General features: G+C 43.2%; 1 protein-coding gene across 4 annotated transcripts in view; it reads left to right on the top strand.

The window, feature by feature from the left end:
- Positions 1-19,944, top strand: part of TACC3 (transforming acidic coiled-coil containing protein 3) — a 56,687-nt gene extending 36,743 nt beyond the window's left edge. For 3 of the 4 annotated variants that reach the window (XM_042460470.1, XM_042460473.1, XM_042460471.1), the window contains exons 7-16: positions 4,314-4,366; positions 7,871-8,001; positions 8,134-8,230; positions 10,266-10,436; positions 11,122-11,198; positions 12,982-13,025; positions 14,145-14,305; positions 17,753-17,859; positions 17,964-18,084; positions 19,651-19,944. In XM_042460470.1, the coding sequence (XP_042316404.1) occupies positions 4,314-4,366; positions 7,871-8,001; positions 8,134-8,230; positions 10,266-10,436; positions 11,122-11,198; positions 12,982-13,025; positions 14,145-14,305; positions 17,753-17,859; positions 17,964-18,084; positions 19,651-19,716 (1,028 nt within the window). In that variant the 3' untranslated portion in view covers positions 19,717-19,944. The remainder of the gene's footprint in view (positions 1-4,313; positions 4,367-7,870; positions 8,002-8,133; positions 8,231-10,265; positions 10,437-11,121; positions 11,199-12,981; positions 13,026-14,144; positions 14,306-17,752; positions 17,860-17,963; positions 18,085-19,650) is intronic. The other variant, XM_042460472.1, reaches the window with a different exon arrangement.
- The last annotated feature ends 304 nt before the right edge of the window (positions 19,945-20,248 follow it).

Consider the following 20,248-nt stretch of genomic DNA (forward strand, 5'->3'; position numbering starts at 1 on the left):
TAAATCCAGTTTGACACCCTTTTACTTGCCATGGCTCAGTGCTAGGGATCCTGGGAATCCATTTTTCGGAGACATTATTACCTTTTCTCTCAACAAACTCTGGTGTGACAACAAACTACAATTCCCAGGATTTCATAGCACTGGCATGGCAGTAAAAACGAGTATGAAACTGGATTGTCTCTAGAGTGAAGATGTAGCCTGGTTAGGTCCAAGACACACGCAGAAATAAACCTGTTCAAGACCACTTTAGGTGCCCTGGCTCAGTGCTATGGAATCCTGGGAATTGTCTCTGGAGGCAGCCTGAGTTTGGTCCAAGACACACTGCAGATAATCCAGTTTGAGACTGCTTTAACTGCCCTGGCTCAGTGCTAGGGAGCCCTGGGAAGTGTAGTTTTTGTGAGACTGAGCCTTCTTTATCAAAAGAGCTCTGGTGCCCCAACAAACTACAATTCCCAGGATTCCCTAGCACTGAGCCAGGAGAGTTAAAGCAGTCACAAACTGGATTATTCTGCAGTGTTTTGGACCTTCGTTATTAAAAATGCTCAAGGTCCAATCCCTACTGCAGAAATAATCCAGTTGAGACCGCTTTAACTGCCCTGGCTCAGTGCTAGGGAACCCTGGGGAATTGTAGTTTTGTGAGAAAGCACTCTGGTGCCCAATGAACTAAATTCCCCTGATCTGAGGAATACGCTTAAGTCTAGGAAAGCTCATGCTGCCAACTTTTCTTTCAGTGAGTCTCAAGGTGCTCCAGATCTCCTATCATCATCCCATTATTATTATCATTATTAATCCAAATGCACTGAAGAGTGGACTTAACTGGCAACACTGATATCCTGTAGACTCATTCTCTACGGCTGTGTCTGGAGCATGGAGGCAATTCCCTGTTCAACCAGGAATCCTGGGAATGTAGTTTCTGTGACATGTTGGACACTGCTTTTCTGGCAGCCAGGGCTCCATACATGAAATTCTGGGCTTGGTGGTTTGTTGTGCCCAGATCCCATCATCGTAGGGAGCCTTGCAGTTAGAAGCAGTGCCAAACTGGTATTTCTGCAGTATGGATGCCATGGAAAAGGGACGAAAGAGAGCCACAAAAACAAATTCTTGGAAGACAGGGCAGGATGCCAACTTACCAGGTGCTCTGCCCATGCTCAGAGGCATATTTATCCACTAAACACACACACACACACACTCGGGACATCACATTCACATCACACAGCTAGTGGGGCAGCCCATGGAAGGGAGGGAAGATGGAGTAACATCTATTTTCTACCCAGGTGCTCTGGCCATGCTCAGAAGCACCTTTCCACCTCTTTCTCCTCACATCTCCTCTATTCTTCTACTTTTCCCCTCCACTAGATTCTCCTCCCGTCAACCCAAATGGTCCTCACAATACAACAACGACCCTGAGAGGTAGCTTGGGGCACTCTGCCCAAACTCAGGATTCAGAAATTCAAATGTTACTCTCAGGCCCACACAGAAGTCCACAACATCAAGCCTGATACCATTTCAAGTATTGCCTTTGTTGGCCTTAAAACTTATGTGTCTACTTGGGAATCCAAGGCCATTGGGATTAAGCCAGCCAAGATCCCTCACTCCCTGCTCTCTCCAGCACTTTTGCCCCTGGACTGAGAATGCCTGAGGGGGGGGGGCAATCACTGTCCTCTCTTGATTGGCTGAACTATTCTCTCAGTTGGGTTGGTTGGTTGCTCCATCCCTGGCTCTCAGAGGGAGTCATTAGAGAGAGAGAGAGAGAGAGAGAGAGTTTTTTCCAGCCCTCTTGGCTGAAAACTTTTACACTCCAAAGGGTTTTGGTTGCTCTGCAGGCAGCCTTCTCAGGCTGGAGCTGAAAGGGCCAAAGTCGCGGAAAAGGCACTGAATTAGAGCAAGGCGCGAAAATCACACGAAAAGCTCTGAAAAGTCCCCGTTTTCGTGTGAAAGTCGCGAAATTGGCAACACTGCTTCTCATCAGCGCCATGAATGTTTACAAAGATCATGATAGCTCTGGTGGCTCAATGGAGACTCTCCAGAATACACATCCATCCCTACCTAGACGATTTACTCCTACACTCCACCTCTTACAATCAAGCCAAACATCACACTCAACAGCTGCTAACCTCATTAACTCAACATGGTTTTCAGGTCAATCATGGGAAGAACCACCTACAGCCTGCTCAATGGATCACTCACCTGGGAGCTGTCATTGATACAAATAAGGGAAAGGTCTTCCTAACCCCAGAAAGAGTCAGGTCAATTCAGCAATCCATCAGACTGGCTCTACGATCTCACTTGACAAATCTTCTCCTGGCAAGGATTCAGGGACTAATGATTACCGTCATAGATTGTGTTCCTTGGGCTCGTCTTCAAGGAAGCTCCAATGGTTCTTGCTGCCATACCAGAGACACATCAAGTTCAAAATCAACAAGAGACTGATACTTCCAGCCACAGTCAGACATTCCTTTCAATGGTGGATGTCCAACAATCTCTTGAAAGGCTGAATGCTGTCAGAACTCCAACTGACAACGGACACCAGCCAGAGGGGCTGAGGAGTGACAGTGGACAACTCGTTTGCTCAGGGAAAATGGAATGTCCAAGAACAAATTCATAGTATAAACTTTCTAGAACTCAGAGCCCGCTCTTTCTCTGCTCTCCACCCCCAGGACTACCAAGGCTCATAGCTTGCAAAAAGGAGGACAGACCCCATTCTTTCTCTGCTCTCCACCCCCAGGATTCCCCAAGCTCATAGCTTGCAAAAAGGAGGATAGACCCCACTCTCTTTCTGCCTTTCATCCTAGGACTCCCAAGGATCAGGGCTTGCAAAAAGGAGGACAGACCTCACTCTTTCTCTGCTCTCCACCCCCAGGACTCCCAAGGATCAGGGCTTGCAAAAAGGAGGACAGACCTCACTCTTTCTCTGCTCTCCACCCCCAGGACTCCCAAGGATCAGGGCTTGCAAAGAGGAGGACAGACCATTCTCTCTCTCTCTCTCTCTGCCTTTCACCCCCAGGATTTCCAGGCAAAACAGGGTACAGGCCAGGGCATACTCTCAGCAGCAGCTTGTTAGCTCTGGCTGCGCGGGAAGGCTGAGAGGGAAAACAAAGACACACACACACAGAGGGAGGGAGGAGAGTGCGCCAGGGCTTCAAACAGGGAGTCGTTAGAAAGCTACAGAGGAAGGTGGGCATTTCTTCTTTCAGGAAATTTATAAGCATTAACTCATTGCCCCGTCTATCAGTCTACCCATGATTTTGGAGTCCATTTTGGGGCATAAATTTTTAGACTTATAGTCGAGTATATATGGTACCTATATGTTTTTGTATTTGAAAAACAGCGCCATCTGTTCGGCGTAACAGGAACACCGTTGGTCACTGTGAGCTGCTGGTCGCCGTCTTCCAGAGTTTGCCTGCCCCTGAGTGTCTCAAAGCAACCCTCAGAAGCCGGCAAACGGGCCTTGGAGGATGGGAACCTCCAGAGTTTGCTGGCCCCTGAGGGTCCCTTTGGGACACTGAGAGGCCGGAAAAAGGGCCCTGGAGGAAAGGAGCCAGCGGCAAGAGCTGATTTAGACACGGATTGCTTCTCACATTATTATTATTATTATTATTATTATTATTATTATGCTTTATTTATGTAACACTAAACTTACACAGCACTGTACATACAATCTTTTTAATTAGACAGTTCCCTGCCCTCAGGCTTACAATCTAAAAAGACACAACACAAAAGGGAGAAGGGAATGGTGGTGGGGAAAGGGGATCAGGTCCAGCATTTCTTCTCTCCCTCTGAGGCCTGGGCCAAGGCAGATGGACTGGAGGGAGGGCTTTGCTTCTTAACAGAGGCCAGGCCCGAGGGAGCTGGCCCTTCCTTTTCACTCCCTCCCAGGCCAGATGATAACAGATGGCATGGAGGGAGGGCTCTTCTTCTTCAGAATAGGATTGATGGAGTTGGGCCTGCTTCTTCATACCCTCCAGGCCAGGCAATTATATATTGTGTATTCTAGAGTTGGCAAACCAGACAATCTCTATATCTAAACAGAGAATAGAACAACAAAAATATTGTATATTCACAAGCATTGTGAAATTAAATATTTAGAAACCTGCGCTTTCTCTTTTCTTTCTTTTCCATTTAACCAGGCTGAGCCACAGCAACGCGTGGCCAGGTACAGCTAGTACTGTAATAAATAAAAATAAATGTGTAGGAAGACATTTCTGTACATATTAATGTCTAGAAATGACAAACCCATTACTTTTGATAGATGCTATAACACTATTTTGTTGTTGAAATCATGTGTTCCCATATTCAGTATTCTCTTCTTCTAGTTCTAGGAATGGACATAGAAATAGATTATTTGGAACAGTTTGGAACATCCTCGGTAAGTAATCAATATGTGAATCATGTGACTCAGAAGTGGAATTTTACAGTATTCACTTGTCTTTTCCTTATTATTTTATAATATACCACATGCTCCTAAAAAAAGCAGTCTGTATAGAAATTAGACATTTTGTTGAGATCAGTGCTATACCTTTATGGCTACTTTGTTTTTTTGGGATGGGATGTTTATTAATATATCCTGAAGCAGTTGATCTTCATGTATTTCCACCTTTTGGCTGCCTTCTACTTGAAGTTTTATCAATGGTTTTCAGTTTTGCAACATTTTTTAATCACCCTGTACATTAAAAAAAAAACATCTTGACTTGCCTTTAGTGCTAGACCTTTCAAAATGCATCTCTGAAGCTCCTTGCAAAAATGATTGGTTTTTTAAAACAGCTTATGAATGAAAACAATAGCCCTATCTTGCCAGATGAGGAGTTTCTGAAAAATGTTTTCAGCAAGAAAACCATCTACTAACCTAAAAAGAAAATGTGGCTTAATTTTTTGAAAAATTAATTATTTAATAAGTTGTAAAAAGTATTTGTAAAGGTTTTCTAATAGGCCAAAGTGTGATTTCCAGCTTATGGTGACAATAATGGGAACCTGTCATGGAGTTTTTCTTGCATTATTTGTTCAAAGGGAGTTTGACCTTTGTGAAATATATGTGGTATTTATTTTATGAGACAGTGCATTTCTTGATGTGGAAAATTTTCTATAGATAATTAAAGGGTTGCAATATTTTCCATCCCAAAATACATATTTTCTGCTTTATGTAAAGCTAAAAGGATTTAGTACAGTGTAGAAATCCCCAGAATGGTTAGTCTTATTCCTGCTGCATCGCTCTGACAGGACACACTTTTTCGTCAGTTTCCTTCCATTGCTCCAGAACCTTCTCATTTTACTTTCCCACTTTTGTTTTCTTGAGTCTCCATTCCAATCCTACTTTCTCTTTCTCTCTCTTTTTTTAAAAGCCCTTCTGCTTTTCCTCTCTTCCATATCACCTATCCACAGCGTCTCCCCCCCCCCCCCCCATGACCTCAAGAAACATTCTGACCAGCAAGTCAGCCAGCCAGTGAACACAGGGAAAACTCTTTGGCCTAGCCAGAGATTGTCCTCCCCCTCTGATTGTTTCCCACATCCATTATGGGTGGGCAGAACATCTTTTCCAAGGACCATGTAACCACTGAAGTGATGCAGGTAAGGGCAAATACCTCTGTTCTGCTGCCTCTTCACAATAACATCAGCCAGCCTGAAATGTACAAGGGGGCCCAGAAACCTCCCAAGCATGGCTGAGAAAGAATCAATTTCTGAGCTCACGGCTTGGTTCCTGGCTCTGGTCACCCAGGAAGCCACCACCATTACTGCAACTGGTAATGCAAATGATAGCCCTGTTTAAATATTTGAAGGAATGTCATATTGAGGAGGGAGCAAGCTTGTTTTCTGCTGCTCCAGAGAACAGGACCCGGAACAATGGACGCAAGATACAGGAAAAGAGATTCCACCTTAACATTAGGAGGAACTTCCTGACAGTAAGAGCTGTTCGACAGTGGAACACACTCCCTTGGAGTGTAGTGGAGTCTCCTTCCTTAGAGGTCTTTAAACACATGGCCATCTATCAGGGATGTTTTGATTGTGATTTCCTGCATGGCTGGGGGTTGGACCAGATGGCCCTTGTGGTCTCGTCCAACTCTATTATTCTATGGTCATACCACTGGGAGGGGATAAAATGCATGAGTGGGCAAATGGTCTCTCTTGCCCTCTCCTTCCCCATATCCTGTGGGCCCCCTGAATGTTTCGAGCATTTGTGAACCAAGGGGCATGCCATGTTGACTACCTAGAACGCACCAGCTCCCTTTCACTTACTTGCACTTTGGACATGTGGGTGTGTTACCATCTTGACAGCCTGGAAACAGCCAAAATACCTTCTTAATTATACAGTGGAGCTGAAGATTTTGCCCTCAGAATCCATAGCCACTGATTAGGTGCAGCATGGGTCCCTAGCCAAAGAACCCAAGAGAGACCACCACATATCCACTTCTGGCAGCATGACATGCACCATATATTCCTTGGGAGAGGATTATGGGGATGATTATTCCTCTTCTGCTTTTTCAAAAGGAGAGGAAGGGCAACTATGTTCCCTTCTAGCATTTCCTCCCTCCTTACAACTTATTCCAGCCAAATTATTTTCTTGGTCTGCTGAGAAAGGCAGACACAACACTGGGCCTCAGCTTCACTCCTGAAGCCCCCCAGCCCCGGGATCCAGATCTTCCCCAGGGAAACGGGGAGTGTTTTCCAAAAGCAGCCCCTTTCCTGGACTTTCTGCTCGGAGCTGATTTTATGTATGTAAGTGAGAAAAGAATAGAATAAACTTGCCTCCAACAGAACCAATCTGGGATGTGTTTTAAAAACGCTGCTAATCTTCCCAAAAACATTGTGTCTAAATTACAAGTCCCATTGGTCTATGTGTTCGTGTCAGCCTTGTTATCCTTGGCCATTTATTGTAAAGATGGCGAGAATACACTAAAAATTAGAGAGGAAAGGAAGGTTGAGGCAGCCCTTGTTCTTCCCTGGCTTTGAGGGTGGCAGCCTCCATTTCCATTATGTCTAGAGCTTCACTGCTGTGGGCTAAAGAAATATTAAAGAAGATTACCAGGCTGAACTCAGGGAAGCAGGGAATAAATATGCTAATGAAGATGGCAACTTTCATGGCTGATACCAGTCTGAATGCAATTCAGCTTTGCATCAGAACTCAGGTAGCATTGGTTGTGGTAAGGTGACAACTATGGAATGTGGATTCACATTTTAAGCAGAATCAGACCTTTGCACCTTTTCTGGGAACCAAACTATTTGAGGACTCCCTAGACCCTGGCCTGGTTGAGATTAAGGACAAAAAGAAGGCTCTAGTCTCAAGGGAAAAGAAGGAAGGAGACACAGCAGACAACAGTGCTTGTCCTTTTATGTGCCTAGACATCACTACACACCCCATTTAAATCCCTCATTCCAGCCAAGGGACTTTAGGGAGTACACTCCGGGGGAGTTTGTTCCACTGTCGAACAGCCCTTACACTCAGGAAGTTCCTCCTAATGTTGAGGTGGAATCTCTTTTCCTGCAGTTTGCATCCATTGCTCCGGGTCCTAGTCTTTGGAGCAACAGAAAACAAGCTTGCTCCCTCCTCAATATGACATCCCTTCAAATATTTAAACAGGGCTATCATATGTTTGTCTCTTCTCTGCTGGAAATGAATGTATTTCAGTCTTCTGTCTTCTAGAACAAACTACTAATTCTCCAAAGTCCTTGTCTACATTGCCATTGAAACACAGGACTTCTGTTCTAATTAGTCATCTCACTATTCAAACATGTATGTTTTACTGGGAGTTCATCTGTATTTTGTAAGCCTAGCTCTTGGTCAAATAGCTCCCGATGTATCCAACAAATGAACAAGTCCACCATGTTAGGAGAAAATAGTTTTGGAATTTTGATATGTTTCCAAATTTCTTTCTCATAGTTCAAGGAGTCTGTTCTAAGAAAACAATCTCTCTACCTGAAGTTTGACCCACTGCTGAGTGAAAGCCCTAAGAGATCAGATTCTGCTGTTAATGAAGTAAAACCCACAGTTCCTGCGCTGTTTCAAAACACGTAGGTACAATTTTGCTGTGTTCTTACCCTATTCAGAATTGTTTCAGTAATTTCTAATAAGACCATCCATAGTCATGGCATTCTAATTTCTAAGGGGAACCATCTATAGTCATGGCATTTTTGGTTTTTAAGCAGGCCATCCATAGTCATGGCATCTGATGAAGTAAAAATATTAGAACAGGAAGAAAAACCATTGGGGCTTGATCTTCTTGGAACTTTCCCACATTCAGTAAGTACTTATTAAATATCTTTAGTAATTTTCTGCTGATGTTAGTGTTTTCTAGTTTTTAAAATGAGAACAGGCACATTGGTGTGGTTGAGAAATACTGTATTTTCCAGCATATAAGATGACTTTTTACCCCCATCTTATATGCCAGGTTGTGTTTGGCGGCCTCCGCAGAGACAGGCAAATGACATAGCCACCTCTCCATCTCCAGTGGGGTCCTTGTGGGTTCCTATCCCAGTGGGCACCGCGGCCAGGCTCTCTCTTTCTTGCCACTATTGCTGGTTTCAGGGGCTGGAAGCCAGAGAAGCAGCTCCAGAGCCAGTCCGGCGGGAGAGGGATGGTCGGACCAAGGGAAAGAGCCACCCCCTCATGCCTCACCGCTGCCAACACCCTGGATACTCTGCTCCAGCGGCTTCTTCCATGGCGTCTAGTGCCCCTTTGCAGGAGGCCCTACTGCCACTTGCGACACCCGCCTTCCAGGCCTCCACAGAGGCCCCCTCAAGCCAGCACGTGTGGGTGCCAGACCCCCTTAATTCGGCCTACAGTAGGCCAAGGGCACTCCCTGCACACGATTTGGGGGTCGTCTTATATGCCCAGTCATCTTATATGGAAAATATGGTAATAGAAAAGTATTGTTGTCCAAATGGATCATTCAGCTATACTGAACCTTGGGCTCAGATGCTTCTTCACTTGTCTTTCATGCCGTGCAGAAGATTGGAAACACCTTAAACCAAATACACAAAGCATTCCCAAGTTTGAATGTCATAGGTTTAGTCTGAAATCAGTATATAGATATATATTATGTATGTATGTATGTGTGTGTGTATATATATATATATATATATATATATGGAGGAATAGCTAATACCCCAGAGGACAGGATCAAGATCCAAAATGACCTGAATAGACTAGAAAGCTGGGCCAAAGCTAACAAAATGAAATTCAACACGGAGAAATGTAAGGTATTGCACTTAGGGCGGAAAAATAAAATGCACAGATATAGGATGGGTGACACCTGGCTGAATGAAACTACGTGTGAAAGGGATCTAGGAGTCCAAGTAGACCACAAGTTGAACATGAGTGAACAGTGTGATGCGGCAGCTAAAAAGGCTAATGCAATTTTAGGCTGCATCAATAAAAGTATAGTGTCTAGATCAAGAGAAGTAATAGTGCCACTGTATTCTGCTTTGGTCAGGCCCCACCTAGAAAATTGTGTCCAGTTCTGGGCGCCACAATTCAGAAAGGACATTGAGAAACTGGAGCGTGTCCAAAGGAGGGTGACAAAAATGGTGAAGGGTCTGGAAACCATGCCCTATGAGGAACGACTTGGGGAGCTGGGGATGTTTAGCCTGGAGAAAAGAAGGTTAAGAGGTGATATGATAGCCCTGTTTAAATACAGTGGTACCCCGGGTTACGAATTTAATTCGTTCCGCGGCGCCGTTCGTAACCCGAAAGATTTCGCAACCCGAAAAAAGGCTTTCCGCTAGCGCTGGAAAGCCGCGGCTTTTAAATTTCGTGCCAAAAAGCGCCGAAACACACCGAAAAAAATTTCGTAACCCGAAAAATCTTTCGTTACCCGGAACAGTTTTTTCCAAGCTAACTTTTTCGTACCCCGTAAATTTCGTAACGCGATCAATTCGTATCCCGGGGTACCACTGTATTTGAAAGGATGTCATGTTGAAGAGGGAGCAAGCTTGTTTTCTGCTGCTCCAGAGAACAGGACCCGGAACAATGGATGCAAGCTACAGGAAAAGAGATTCCACCTGAACATTAGGAGGAACTTCCTGACAGTAAGGGTTGTTCGACAGTGGAATGCACTTCCTCGGAGGGTGATAGAGTCTCCTTCCTTGGAGGTCTTTAAACAGAGGCTGGATGGCCATCTGTCAGGGATGCTTTGATTTGGATTTCCTGCATGGCAGGGGGTTGGACTGGATGGCCCTTGCTGTCTCTTCCAACTCTACGATTCTATGATTCTATCTTTTAGAGAAATGAAATACTGATTATTGAGTGTGGATATGTATTAAATTTCTTGCCACAGGGCAAAACTCTGGAAGACATCCCAATCAGGAAGAATACTTCATTATTCCCTTATGCTCTGTCTACTGATTCCATTATAGAAGTATTGAAATACAGTCAGAAAGATATGGATGCAGCTGTAGAAAAGGTTAAGCATGAGATGGATACTGTTGTTAAAAAGCTCACTTCTGAGGTAAGAATTTAGGAAAAAACATTTGATTTGATACTGTTTTGAATCTTTTCAGTTCACTCACCTCATTATATTGATGAGTAATTTTTTTAAAAAAATAGTTACTTTTTTAAAAGAACTAGTCAGGTTTGGAGGCTATTGCTGCAACCCAGCCTTTGCAGTGCTTACCACTTAAGATCTTTGACTGGCCAGGTGCTATTCCCTTGACTCATTAAGTATCACTGCTCTAAATGCTATGCTTTTAGCAAAGGTCTTGTTAATAAGAAACCTGAAAGGAGCTTTAATGCACTGATATGATAAAAACAATCCTTTGAAAATTATATAGCCTGAAAAGGTTAACTAATTGTACTCTAGTGTTACAGTAGCTTTCTGCCTGATAGCAAAGCAGACTATGTGCTACTTGCAATCTTGAGGTTTCAAAATAATTAATCTACTAGTTCAAATAGTAACAATGAAGACTAGTCCTTAACAAGCATACAGAATTTTACTCTTAAAAAGAGGAGAGCCAAGCAAGCATCACTGAAAGAGAGCCAGACATAGAGTGAGCTTTTTTTTTCTCAAATGCTACAGTTGTCTTCAAGGAAGGTTGAGGTCTTGCCAAGGATTTCTTCTGGTTGGGCCTCTTTAAGTCTATAAGTCTGAAGATACATAAATTCTTACTAAGTATTTGGGAATGTTATGGTTTCAGGTGAAAGAAAAGCAAATAGAAGCTTTGGAATGGAAAATGAAGCATGACAAAATTTATATTGAAAGTAAAGAAATGGGGTAGGTACAACTAGTTTAACACTGGACTTGTTCTGTAAGTGCTTTTTCCACCAGATATATAGACCACTTTCATTCAGGCTTCTAACACAGTTTTGCAGCTGATACTACTTGTATTGTTCTGATGGATAATCTATAAAGGTAAAGCTTTCCAAGGTTGTCAAGTTGTGTCGCACTATAGGGAGTGGTGCTCATCTCTTTCACTAAGCTGAAGAGCCAACGTTGTCAAAGAACTCTGTGATCCTGTTGCTATCATGAATACACAGAATGCTGTTACCTTCCCACTAAAGTGCTACCTATTTATCTACTTGCACTTTTACATGCTTTCAAACTACTAGGTTGGCAGAAGCTGGGACAAGTGACAGGCACTCACTCGTTACATGGCACTTGGGCCTTGAATAGCAAATCTGCTGATCTTGTAAGAGTCAACGTCTTAACCACTGCACCACCATATCCCTTTTGGATTATCTATACTGGGGGAAAGACCATGGGAGTGCAACTCTACTGATTTGCTTAGATGTTTTAGTAGTTTTGATACTGTTGGCTAGGTTATTGTTCTGAACTGTCTGGGATGAGAACTGGTTGGCACTGTTTTCCCATCCTACTCCTATTGGAATGGCAAACTATTCTGCCTTATAGCATTTATAGTATGGAGTTCCCCTAAACGTCCTGACATACCATGTTATTTGAATCTTCAGGGCAAGGGGGTTAGGTGAAAGAGATTATTCTAGCAATGTCTTTCTGAAGTGGGCTAGGTATCTCCCAATAAACAGGCTTAGCCCAAACAGAAGGCAAAGAAAAAGTTTAATGAAACTTATTACCGTTATTATCTAGTTTGAAAATAAGAATGCATTGTGTTCCAAGAGAGCATATGGGGGGTGGGGGGAGATTTCCTCCTTGGTTTGATAGGGTTAGTCACTATCACGTTCTAGAGTTCAAGTTCCTGTTGCCACCAGCCCCTCCTATTTCTTGTCCCGTGTTGGTCAGGTGTTTTAGCTTTTTTTGGGGGGGGGGGAGGCAGCAGGGATGTGAAGGCGAGGATTTTGGGAAAGGGGGGGGTCCAGACTGCCACCATTATAATGGGGCTTGGGTGTAGCAGTGCGGCAGCACGCACCATTCATTTTATCTAATGGAAGAGGGGGTCCGGATTTCACACACACACACACACACACACACACACCCCCGAGCTACATCCCTGGATGCAGGTTTCTCTTCCCAAACTCCTCTCCTTCATGCTTGTTCACTTCAGTCTTTTTCCTTTTCTCTCTCCTGGATATGCTCTATCCACCAGAATCTTTTAAAAACCTAGAAAAAAGAGAACACAGGCAAGGTGTCAGAGAAGAGTTGTCCACCATCAGGGAAGTAAATGCTGATGGCCCCGTAACACAATAAAGTTACCTTGGGGTCCACCAATGTGCCTCTCATGGAATCATAAAAGCCTCCTTGCAGTGGTGTAAAATGGGTTCACTTTATGGCGCAGAACAGCAGCATCATGGAAAATGTATTTTCTTCTTGGGAAAGCATTTTCCCTCACTTACCTAAAGCATATTCAAAAATTGAAAGTGTATATTCTCTGCACATTGGGAAAGTCCAGAAATTCATTTAACCCCTTTCCCCAGAAACATATGGTAGATGGAGTAAAGATATTCTGAGTGTTCTTACTTCAGATAGATATTGCCCATGTTTTGCACTCACTAATACAAGAACTGGTATCTTTTCACTGTTGTAAAATCTTATTAATTTTCTGGCCATGTGTTTGAAAATAAGATATTTCCTTTTCATTTAGAAAAATTGTTGCAGAGTTTGAAGGAACCATTACACAAGTGATGGGTAAGTGCTGATACATAACATCTTTTTTCCCCAAGACTTTGGTGTTTGGGTTGCAAGAGAGATGTGTTACATGTTGCTAATGCACATAATGGCATTTATATTCAGCTTCTTAAATTTGAGCATACAATTCTACTTTATACAGATTCAAATACTTCACCCTGTGCTGATATTGCTAGGTAGCACCAGTGTTCTAAGTCATATAGACAACATTCATGGCTTTGATATCTGAGATTCTTCAACTAGAGGTGAGGTAGAGTTAGTTCTTTCTGCCTGCAAAGCTTATATTTAATCATAGAAGTGTGATTGTTAAGTGCAGGTAGAGGACAGTGCCAGAGAAAGCAAAAATTAGCTACCGATTGACCATGTTGGCCCATTAAATCTGATGTGTATGAATTTGGTTTTAACTACCTACAAACCCTTATTTGGCTCTTCTGCATGGCCAGATGCTTGAATTAAGATATTTTAGCCTTGTTTATTGTCTAGGACAGGGAGTAGGTGTCTGTGACCCACCTATGGATGGGGAGCTGCAAGACCATAGGGCACACTTTTTGGGTCTGATTAGAGTTGAGTTTAACATGTTCACCATACCACCCTAGACAAAGATGGATTTATCTCGGATTTGTGTAGTCAAAGACAGGTGATTGGTTGTCATTTATGATTTTGGGAGTTAGTGGGGCCTGGCGGCTGAAGTATTTCAGATAACTTGAATGAAGCAAGAGCTGCATCATGAACTACGATGTTTCCTAATATGAACCATTCTGTGGGATATTTGAAAATGTCTTTCTTGACTTTGTTGGGAACTACCTTCCATGGGATGATTGTTTTGACTAAAACTTTTGGATATATCACCAAGCATTTGTCTTCTTAGGGATAACATGATAGTGCTGCTACTCTGCTTCTACTGCTCTGGCTGTCTCCTGTTGTCTTCTGAGGTTTGTAGTCCAGTGAGTCCTGAGAATTCTAAATGCCTCTCCTAAACTGCAAATCCCAGAAAGCAACAGGAGGCAGCCAGAGCAGTCAAAATGTAATAACAGCACTATAAGAGTGTAGTGCAGTAATCTAGTGTCTCATAGGAATGAACACAAAGTGAGTCACTTAAAATATTTTTTTTTTCCATAGAGGAGTCCCAGATTCAAAAGGAACTTGCAAAACAAGAATTACAGAAAGTACTTGATGAAAAACAACAAGCTATATCTGATTTGAGTTCCATGGAAAAATCTTTCTCAGAACTCTTCAAGAGATTTGAAAAACAGAAAGAGGCAATAGAAGGATTTCAGAGGGTAAGTATTTCTAATTGTACCATACTTAGCCAACTGGAGATCTCTAGCTCATTAAGCATCACTAGCTGTGCTCCTTTCTTCATCATACCATCTTTTCCCCTGAACTATCTGTCTGAAGCAAACTTCATAGTACAGTGGGCCCACTGTATGGGTAGGGTAGCCATCACCAGATTGGAGCTCCTGCAGATCACCCTGCCCCACATTGGTCAGTAACAGTGGAACCACATAGTGACAGTGGAAAATGTAACCATGTTACAGTGAGAGCAGTGATTCTTGAACTGGTCAGAAGTACGTGGTGTCTCTAAGCAGTCAAGAGCTAGCACATTGTGAGGGCAACTGAGATGGTGGTATGCAGTCTAATTCTCTTTCCAAAAAGTAGTAGTAGACCACAAGCTAAACCAGGAGTAGGCAACCTTTTTGAGCCAGGGGCCGGGTTGCTGTCCCTCAGACAACTGGGGGGCCGAAGCCAAAAAATAAATAATTAAATAATTTTTTAAAAAGTAAATAAATAAATAAACCAGGACAAATGTAGGACAAAATTTTCAAATGGAGGATACTTTTTTTAAAAAATGGAGGACACGCAAATAATTTTTTGCTGATTTTAAAAAAAATGTTAATATAAATGCATGTTCCAGAGGCTTCTATAGACAATTGCCCCCCTTGCCTGCCGCTTGTCCCTTTGCCCGCCGCTTGCCCCCCTTGCCCGCCTCCTCCTGATAGGCCAAAGGCCCCACGCCCTCACACGAGAGGCCAAAGGCTCCGGCGGCAATCGGCGGCAGGACCGGGCTGGGGCCGGTCCCAAGGCCTTGCCGGGCCGCATCCGGCCTGCAGGCCGCAGGTTGCCTACCCCTGAGCTAAACAGTCAACAGTGTGATGCAACAGCTGAAAAAAGTATGATACTAGGTAAAGTCGAAGGCTTTCATGGTCGGCATCCATAGTTTCTTGTGAGTTTTTCAGGCTATGTGGCCATGTTCTAGCAGAGTTTCTTCCTGACGTTTTGCCAGCATCTGTGGCTGGCATCTTCTCTGAAGATGCCAGCCACAGATGCTGGTGAAACATCAGAAAGAAACTCTGCTAGAACATGGCCACATAGCATGAAAAACCCACAAGAAACTGTGATACTAGGCTTCATCAATAGCAGTGTAGTGTCTAGACCAGTGATGGAGAACCTTTTACAGACCGAGTGCCCAAACTGCAATCCGGACCCCACTTATTTATTGCAAAGTGCCATGTTCCTCTGGCTTTCTAGTAAGAAACTCTGGCAAACTCTGTGCTAGGGCGATAGCATGTGTGCCCACAGAGAGGGCTCTGAATGCCACCTCTGGCACAAGTGCCATAGGTTCGCCATCACTGGTCTAGACTGAGGAAGAAGTAGTGTCACTGTATTCTGCTTAGGTCAGACTTCACCTGAAATATTGTGTTCAGTTCTGGCATCACAATTCAAGAGGGATATAGACAAGCTGAAGTGTGTCCAAAGGAGAGAGATCAAAATGGTGAAAGGTCTGAAAACCATGCCCTAGGAGGAGTTGTTTAGGGTACTGGGTATGTTGACACTGGGGAAGAGATACTTAAGGGGTGACATGATAGGCATGTTTAAATATTTGAAGGTTGTCATACTGAAGATGAAGCAAGCTTGTTTTCTCCTGCTTTAGGGAGTAGGGCTTCATCAGCACTGCAGCAATAATGCAGCTTGATACCACTTTAACTGCCATGACTCAGTGCTATGGAATTCTGGAATTTGTAGTTTGTTGTGGTACCAGAGCTCTCTTGACAAAAAGCTAAATATCTCACAAAACTACAAATCCCAGAATTGCATGGTATTGAACCATGGCAGTAAAAATGGTGTCAAATTGCATTATTTCTATAGTACGGATGCAGCCTAGGACACAGAGCAATGGATTGTTACTACTGTGAGTCCTTGCCATCCACAGGCTAGCCATTTGTGAATTTGAGCATCCATGAACAGCAAGTCCCATTGTCCTCAATGGCAGTGCATGCACACTAGTGCATTAGCTTTGCAGGGACAGTGGGATTTGAGGGGCTGCAGTTTTTCTTATCCATGGGGAGGGGGTGTCTGGAACGGATCCCCCACAGTTATGAAGATCCCTTTGTACAGGAAAAGAGATTCCACCTAAACATTTGGAAGTACTTCCTAACAACCTCCTCCTGACAATAAGAGCTGTTTGACAATGGAATATGCTGACACAGAGTGCAGTGGAGTTTCCTTTTTTGAAGGTTTTTAAACAGGCTAGATGGCCATCTGTTAGAGGTGCTTTGATTGTGAGTTCCTGCATGGCAGGAGGTTGGACTGGATGGCCTTCCATTTCTGTGATTCTAAGGGGGGGGGTTGCATTGTATATTATTTAAAAGTAGCAATATTGGCCATTTTTGTGGTCCCCATTCCCACTACGCTTTACCAAAAAGGTAAAGGAGTGACAATAAGCCTTTTAAACAGGTTACAAGTTGCACTGGTTAACATGGATATTTTTTCTAAATAAAAATAAAAATTTAGAACTGAATTTCCAACCACTTCTATTTTCTTGGTGTTTTTTGGTAACCCTTATATCATCCCAGTAGGCCTCAAGGAAAAAAACGACCCCCGTGACCCCCCCCCCTCCAGTTGTCCATCCCAGTCTTTAAAAAGGCATGTGAAGCATCAGTCCTCCCACTTGCTTGTCAGTTGAAAAAAGGAATCATTGCTTGTTTGCATTTTTATGTCCTAGTTCACATATTCCCTGAAACATTACAGCATCTGACCATTTTTCCAGCAATGGAAGAGGAAACATCCTGTCATGGGTTGAGCCCCTTCATTGCTCCAGTAGGTAGGAAATAGGCTTTGAGGGAGCCATTACTAGCGGGAGCAACCTGCACGATCTGTCTTGTCTAGTTCTTGCCTATGTAACATAGTCTTAAGTTGTTCTTTACTGAGGCTAAGTAGAGCTTAAGTAGTTTAGCTTTTTTTAAAGTGTTAATATTTTATATTATTTAGGAGCAAGTCAGAAAAAGACTTACAAACTTTGTTTTCTGAGATGTATTAGACAAGATATCCCACTTTTGATAGTAAACATTAAGATGACAACTTTTTACTTTAAAACATGTTTTCCTTGCTGTACAACTAAACCACTATCGTACCTAACAGGGCTGTGGAGTTTGTTTGCTAAACCTTTACCTTCAACTCCTACATAAATGGCAAATATATGTTAATCACTAATAACAAATCTACTGTAGAAAATGCTAGCAACAGCCAGTTTATCACCACCACATGAATCATCAGACTACTTAGATTAATAGAATATAAAATATATTTATTTAACCTATGAAGTGTTATATTCATCATGTATTGTTATAATATAGATTTTTATTTTGAAGATAAAGTCAGTACATTTCTACCAACTCTGACTTTACTGCCCTGAGTGCTAAACCCAAAATTATGTTTTCATTTTCTAGAATGAAGAGGCTCTGAAGAAATGTGTTGAAGATTACCTTGCAAGAATTAAAAAGGAAGAGCAGAGATACCAAGCACTAAAGGCTCATGCAGAAGAAAAACTGTGCCAGTGAGTAAAACGTTGTAAGGATTTGTATTTAAAGTTACAGTGCTTTAAAGTAGGCTATCGTTGTTCTTTACAAACTAACATAACTGATTGCCTGTTTATTTTAGAGCCAATGAAGAGATTGCCCAAGTAAGAAGTAAAGCTCAAACAGAAGTAGTGGCACTTCAAGCCACTTTACGCAAAGAACAAATGAGAATCCAGTCACTAGAGAGAAGCATTGAGCAAAAGGTCAGTCTTAGTTTCTCTGTGGATCGAATATTCTAAGTGTTCCAGTTTTCTAAACAGAGGTCTTGGAGCTGTCTTCCAAAGGCTTTGCTGTGTACAAGTTAAATCTATACTTGCTGAGCACATCTGAAATCAGGATTGCATGAGGAATTGCTAGACCCACATTACATGACAAAGGCACTGCTGACTCATTCCTATTAAGCTCAGAGAGAACTTAATCAAGTGTTCTGTAATTGGAATGTGAGTGGCATAATGGAAAACTGGTATTCCAGAAAGTTCCTTTGGGCAGGAAGTGAAGTCCCCTGTTTTTCCATATAAGGATGTTGCTGCCATTCAGCTTTATATAGAAAATCACTTGGGCAGTGTGGGTAAAGAAAAGCTTCTACTTGCCATTGGGAGCCCTAGCTTCTGCTGGGTCTTTGAAATGCATACCCATTCTACCAATAAATGTGTGTGCTCATAGCGACTTAAAATTCACAGGGTTTTCCTTTGTTTTCCACTCCTGCCCTTTACTGTTTAAAATGAAGTCTATTTTGCATAGACTAGATACAGTGATGACGAACCATCTGAGGTCTGCGTGCCGGGGGTGGGGCTTCTGCCTCCCAAGGAGAGGGTTGCGTGCCAGGGCAGGGCCTCTGAGAGACAGCTAGAAGCCGTGGAAAATTGGCAGGGAGGGGCGATGGGCGCACACCTTTGCTCCTCCTCCTGCTGCCCTTCCCCTGGCCTCCAGCTGTCTCCTCTCTGAGGGGGGTTGCCAGACCAGAGGTGTCCCTGGAAGGGACTCCTCAGGTCTGGCAAAGCCCCTCAGGGAGGGGGAGGAGTCCGGCCTCCCTCTCCTTCCCGGGCCTTTCTTCACCTTGAAAGGACTCAGAGTCACAAGTCCATTCAAGGTGAAGAGAGGCAAGGTGGAAGAAAGAGGTCTCGGCACACACCCAGTCCTCTTCTTCCCAGACCTTCCCTCTCCCCCAAAGGGCTCTGTGGAGAAAAAGGAAGGCAAGCAGGGAAGGAGAGGACTGGGCATATGCCCAGACCTCTTCTTCCCACACTTTCCCTCTCCACCAAAGGGTCCCTGGAGCTCTTTGGGAAAAAGGGAAGGCAAGCAGGGAAGGAGAGGACTGAGCATGCGGCCCATCCCTCTTCCCCTAACACCTTTCCCTGCCCCAGTGCCTCCAGCAGCTTCTCCTCCCCTTGCCCTTTTCCCAGTCTCCAACTGTCTCGGAGATGCCAGGAGAGAGCTGGGAGGAAGAGCCAGAGGCGCATGCCTCTGGCTCCTTCTCCCGAGTGCCATTTTCTGGTTTCCCGCTATCTCAGTGGGAGGCCCGAAAATGTCAGACAGAAGGCAGAATGGACATATGTGTGCCTCTTCCTCTTTCTCCCTCTCCCCGTGCCTGGCAAAATGGTGTCACGTGCCACCTGTGGCACGCGTGCCATAGGTTCACCATCACAGAATATTTTACTAATTTGTAAATTGATAATCTAGAATATTTGTGGTCTTCTTAGAATATGTATGCAACTTTTTGTATAACACTTTATGCAACATTTCCCCCCCCCCCTTTGTTTCTTTGACAGACAAAGGAAAACGATGAACTCACAAAAATCTGTGATGATCTGATTTCTAAGATGGAAAAAATGTGATAAACCTGAATCATCCCACTTTCCCGTCGCAGTTCTTACTTCAAATCTTGGGATAGTTAATGATGAAAGATAATTGCCAGTCTTCATTTGCACTAGTTTAGTCTTACTGTTTTTCTGTGAAAACTTGTATATTCTCTGTTATTATTTACAAAAAGCAATTGGAGGCCTGGCACATGCCTGCTTGTCATTATTTCTGTAAATAAAGTAAAGCTATTGGTGCACTTTGTTTTTAAGCTTGCAGTTTTTTTATTTTCCTATAAGTCATCAAGCAATGAGTATTCAGGGGGCTTCTTTATTTGTAGGCTAGATTTTTTTACAGTGCTACCTGGTAGATTTTTTATTATTATTATTATTATTATTATTATTATTATTATTATTATTATTATTATTATTATTATAGCACTGTACATACAATCTTTTTAATAAGATGGTTCCCTGTCCTCAGGCTTACAATCTAAAAAAAAAAACAACAACACAAAAGGAGAAGGGAAGGGCATCAGGTCCAGCAGTTCTTCTCTCCCTCTGAGGCCTG

Source organism: Sceloporus undulatus, chromosome 3 (genome assembly GCF_019175285.1).
Source record: "Sceloporus undulatus isolate JIND9_A2432 ecotype Alabama chromosome 3, SceUnd_v1.1, whole genome shotgun sequence".
NCBI classification, from domain to species: domain Eukaryota; kingdom Metazoa; phylum Chordata; class Lepidosauria; order Squamata; family Phrynosomatidae; genus Sceloporus; species Sceloporus undulatus.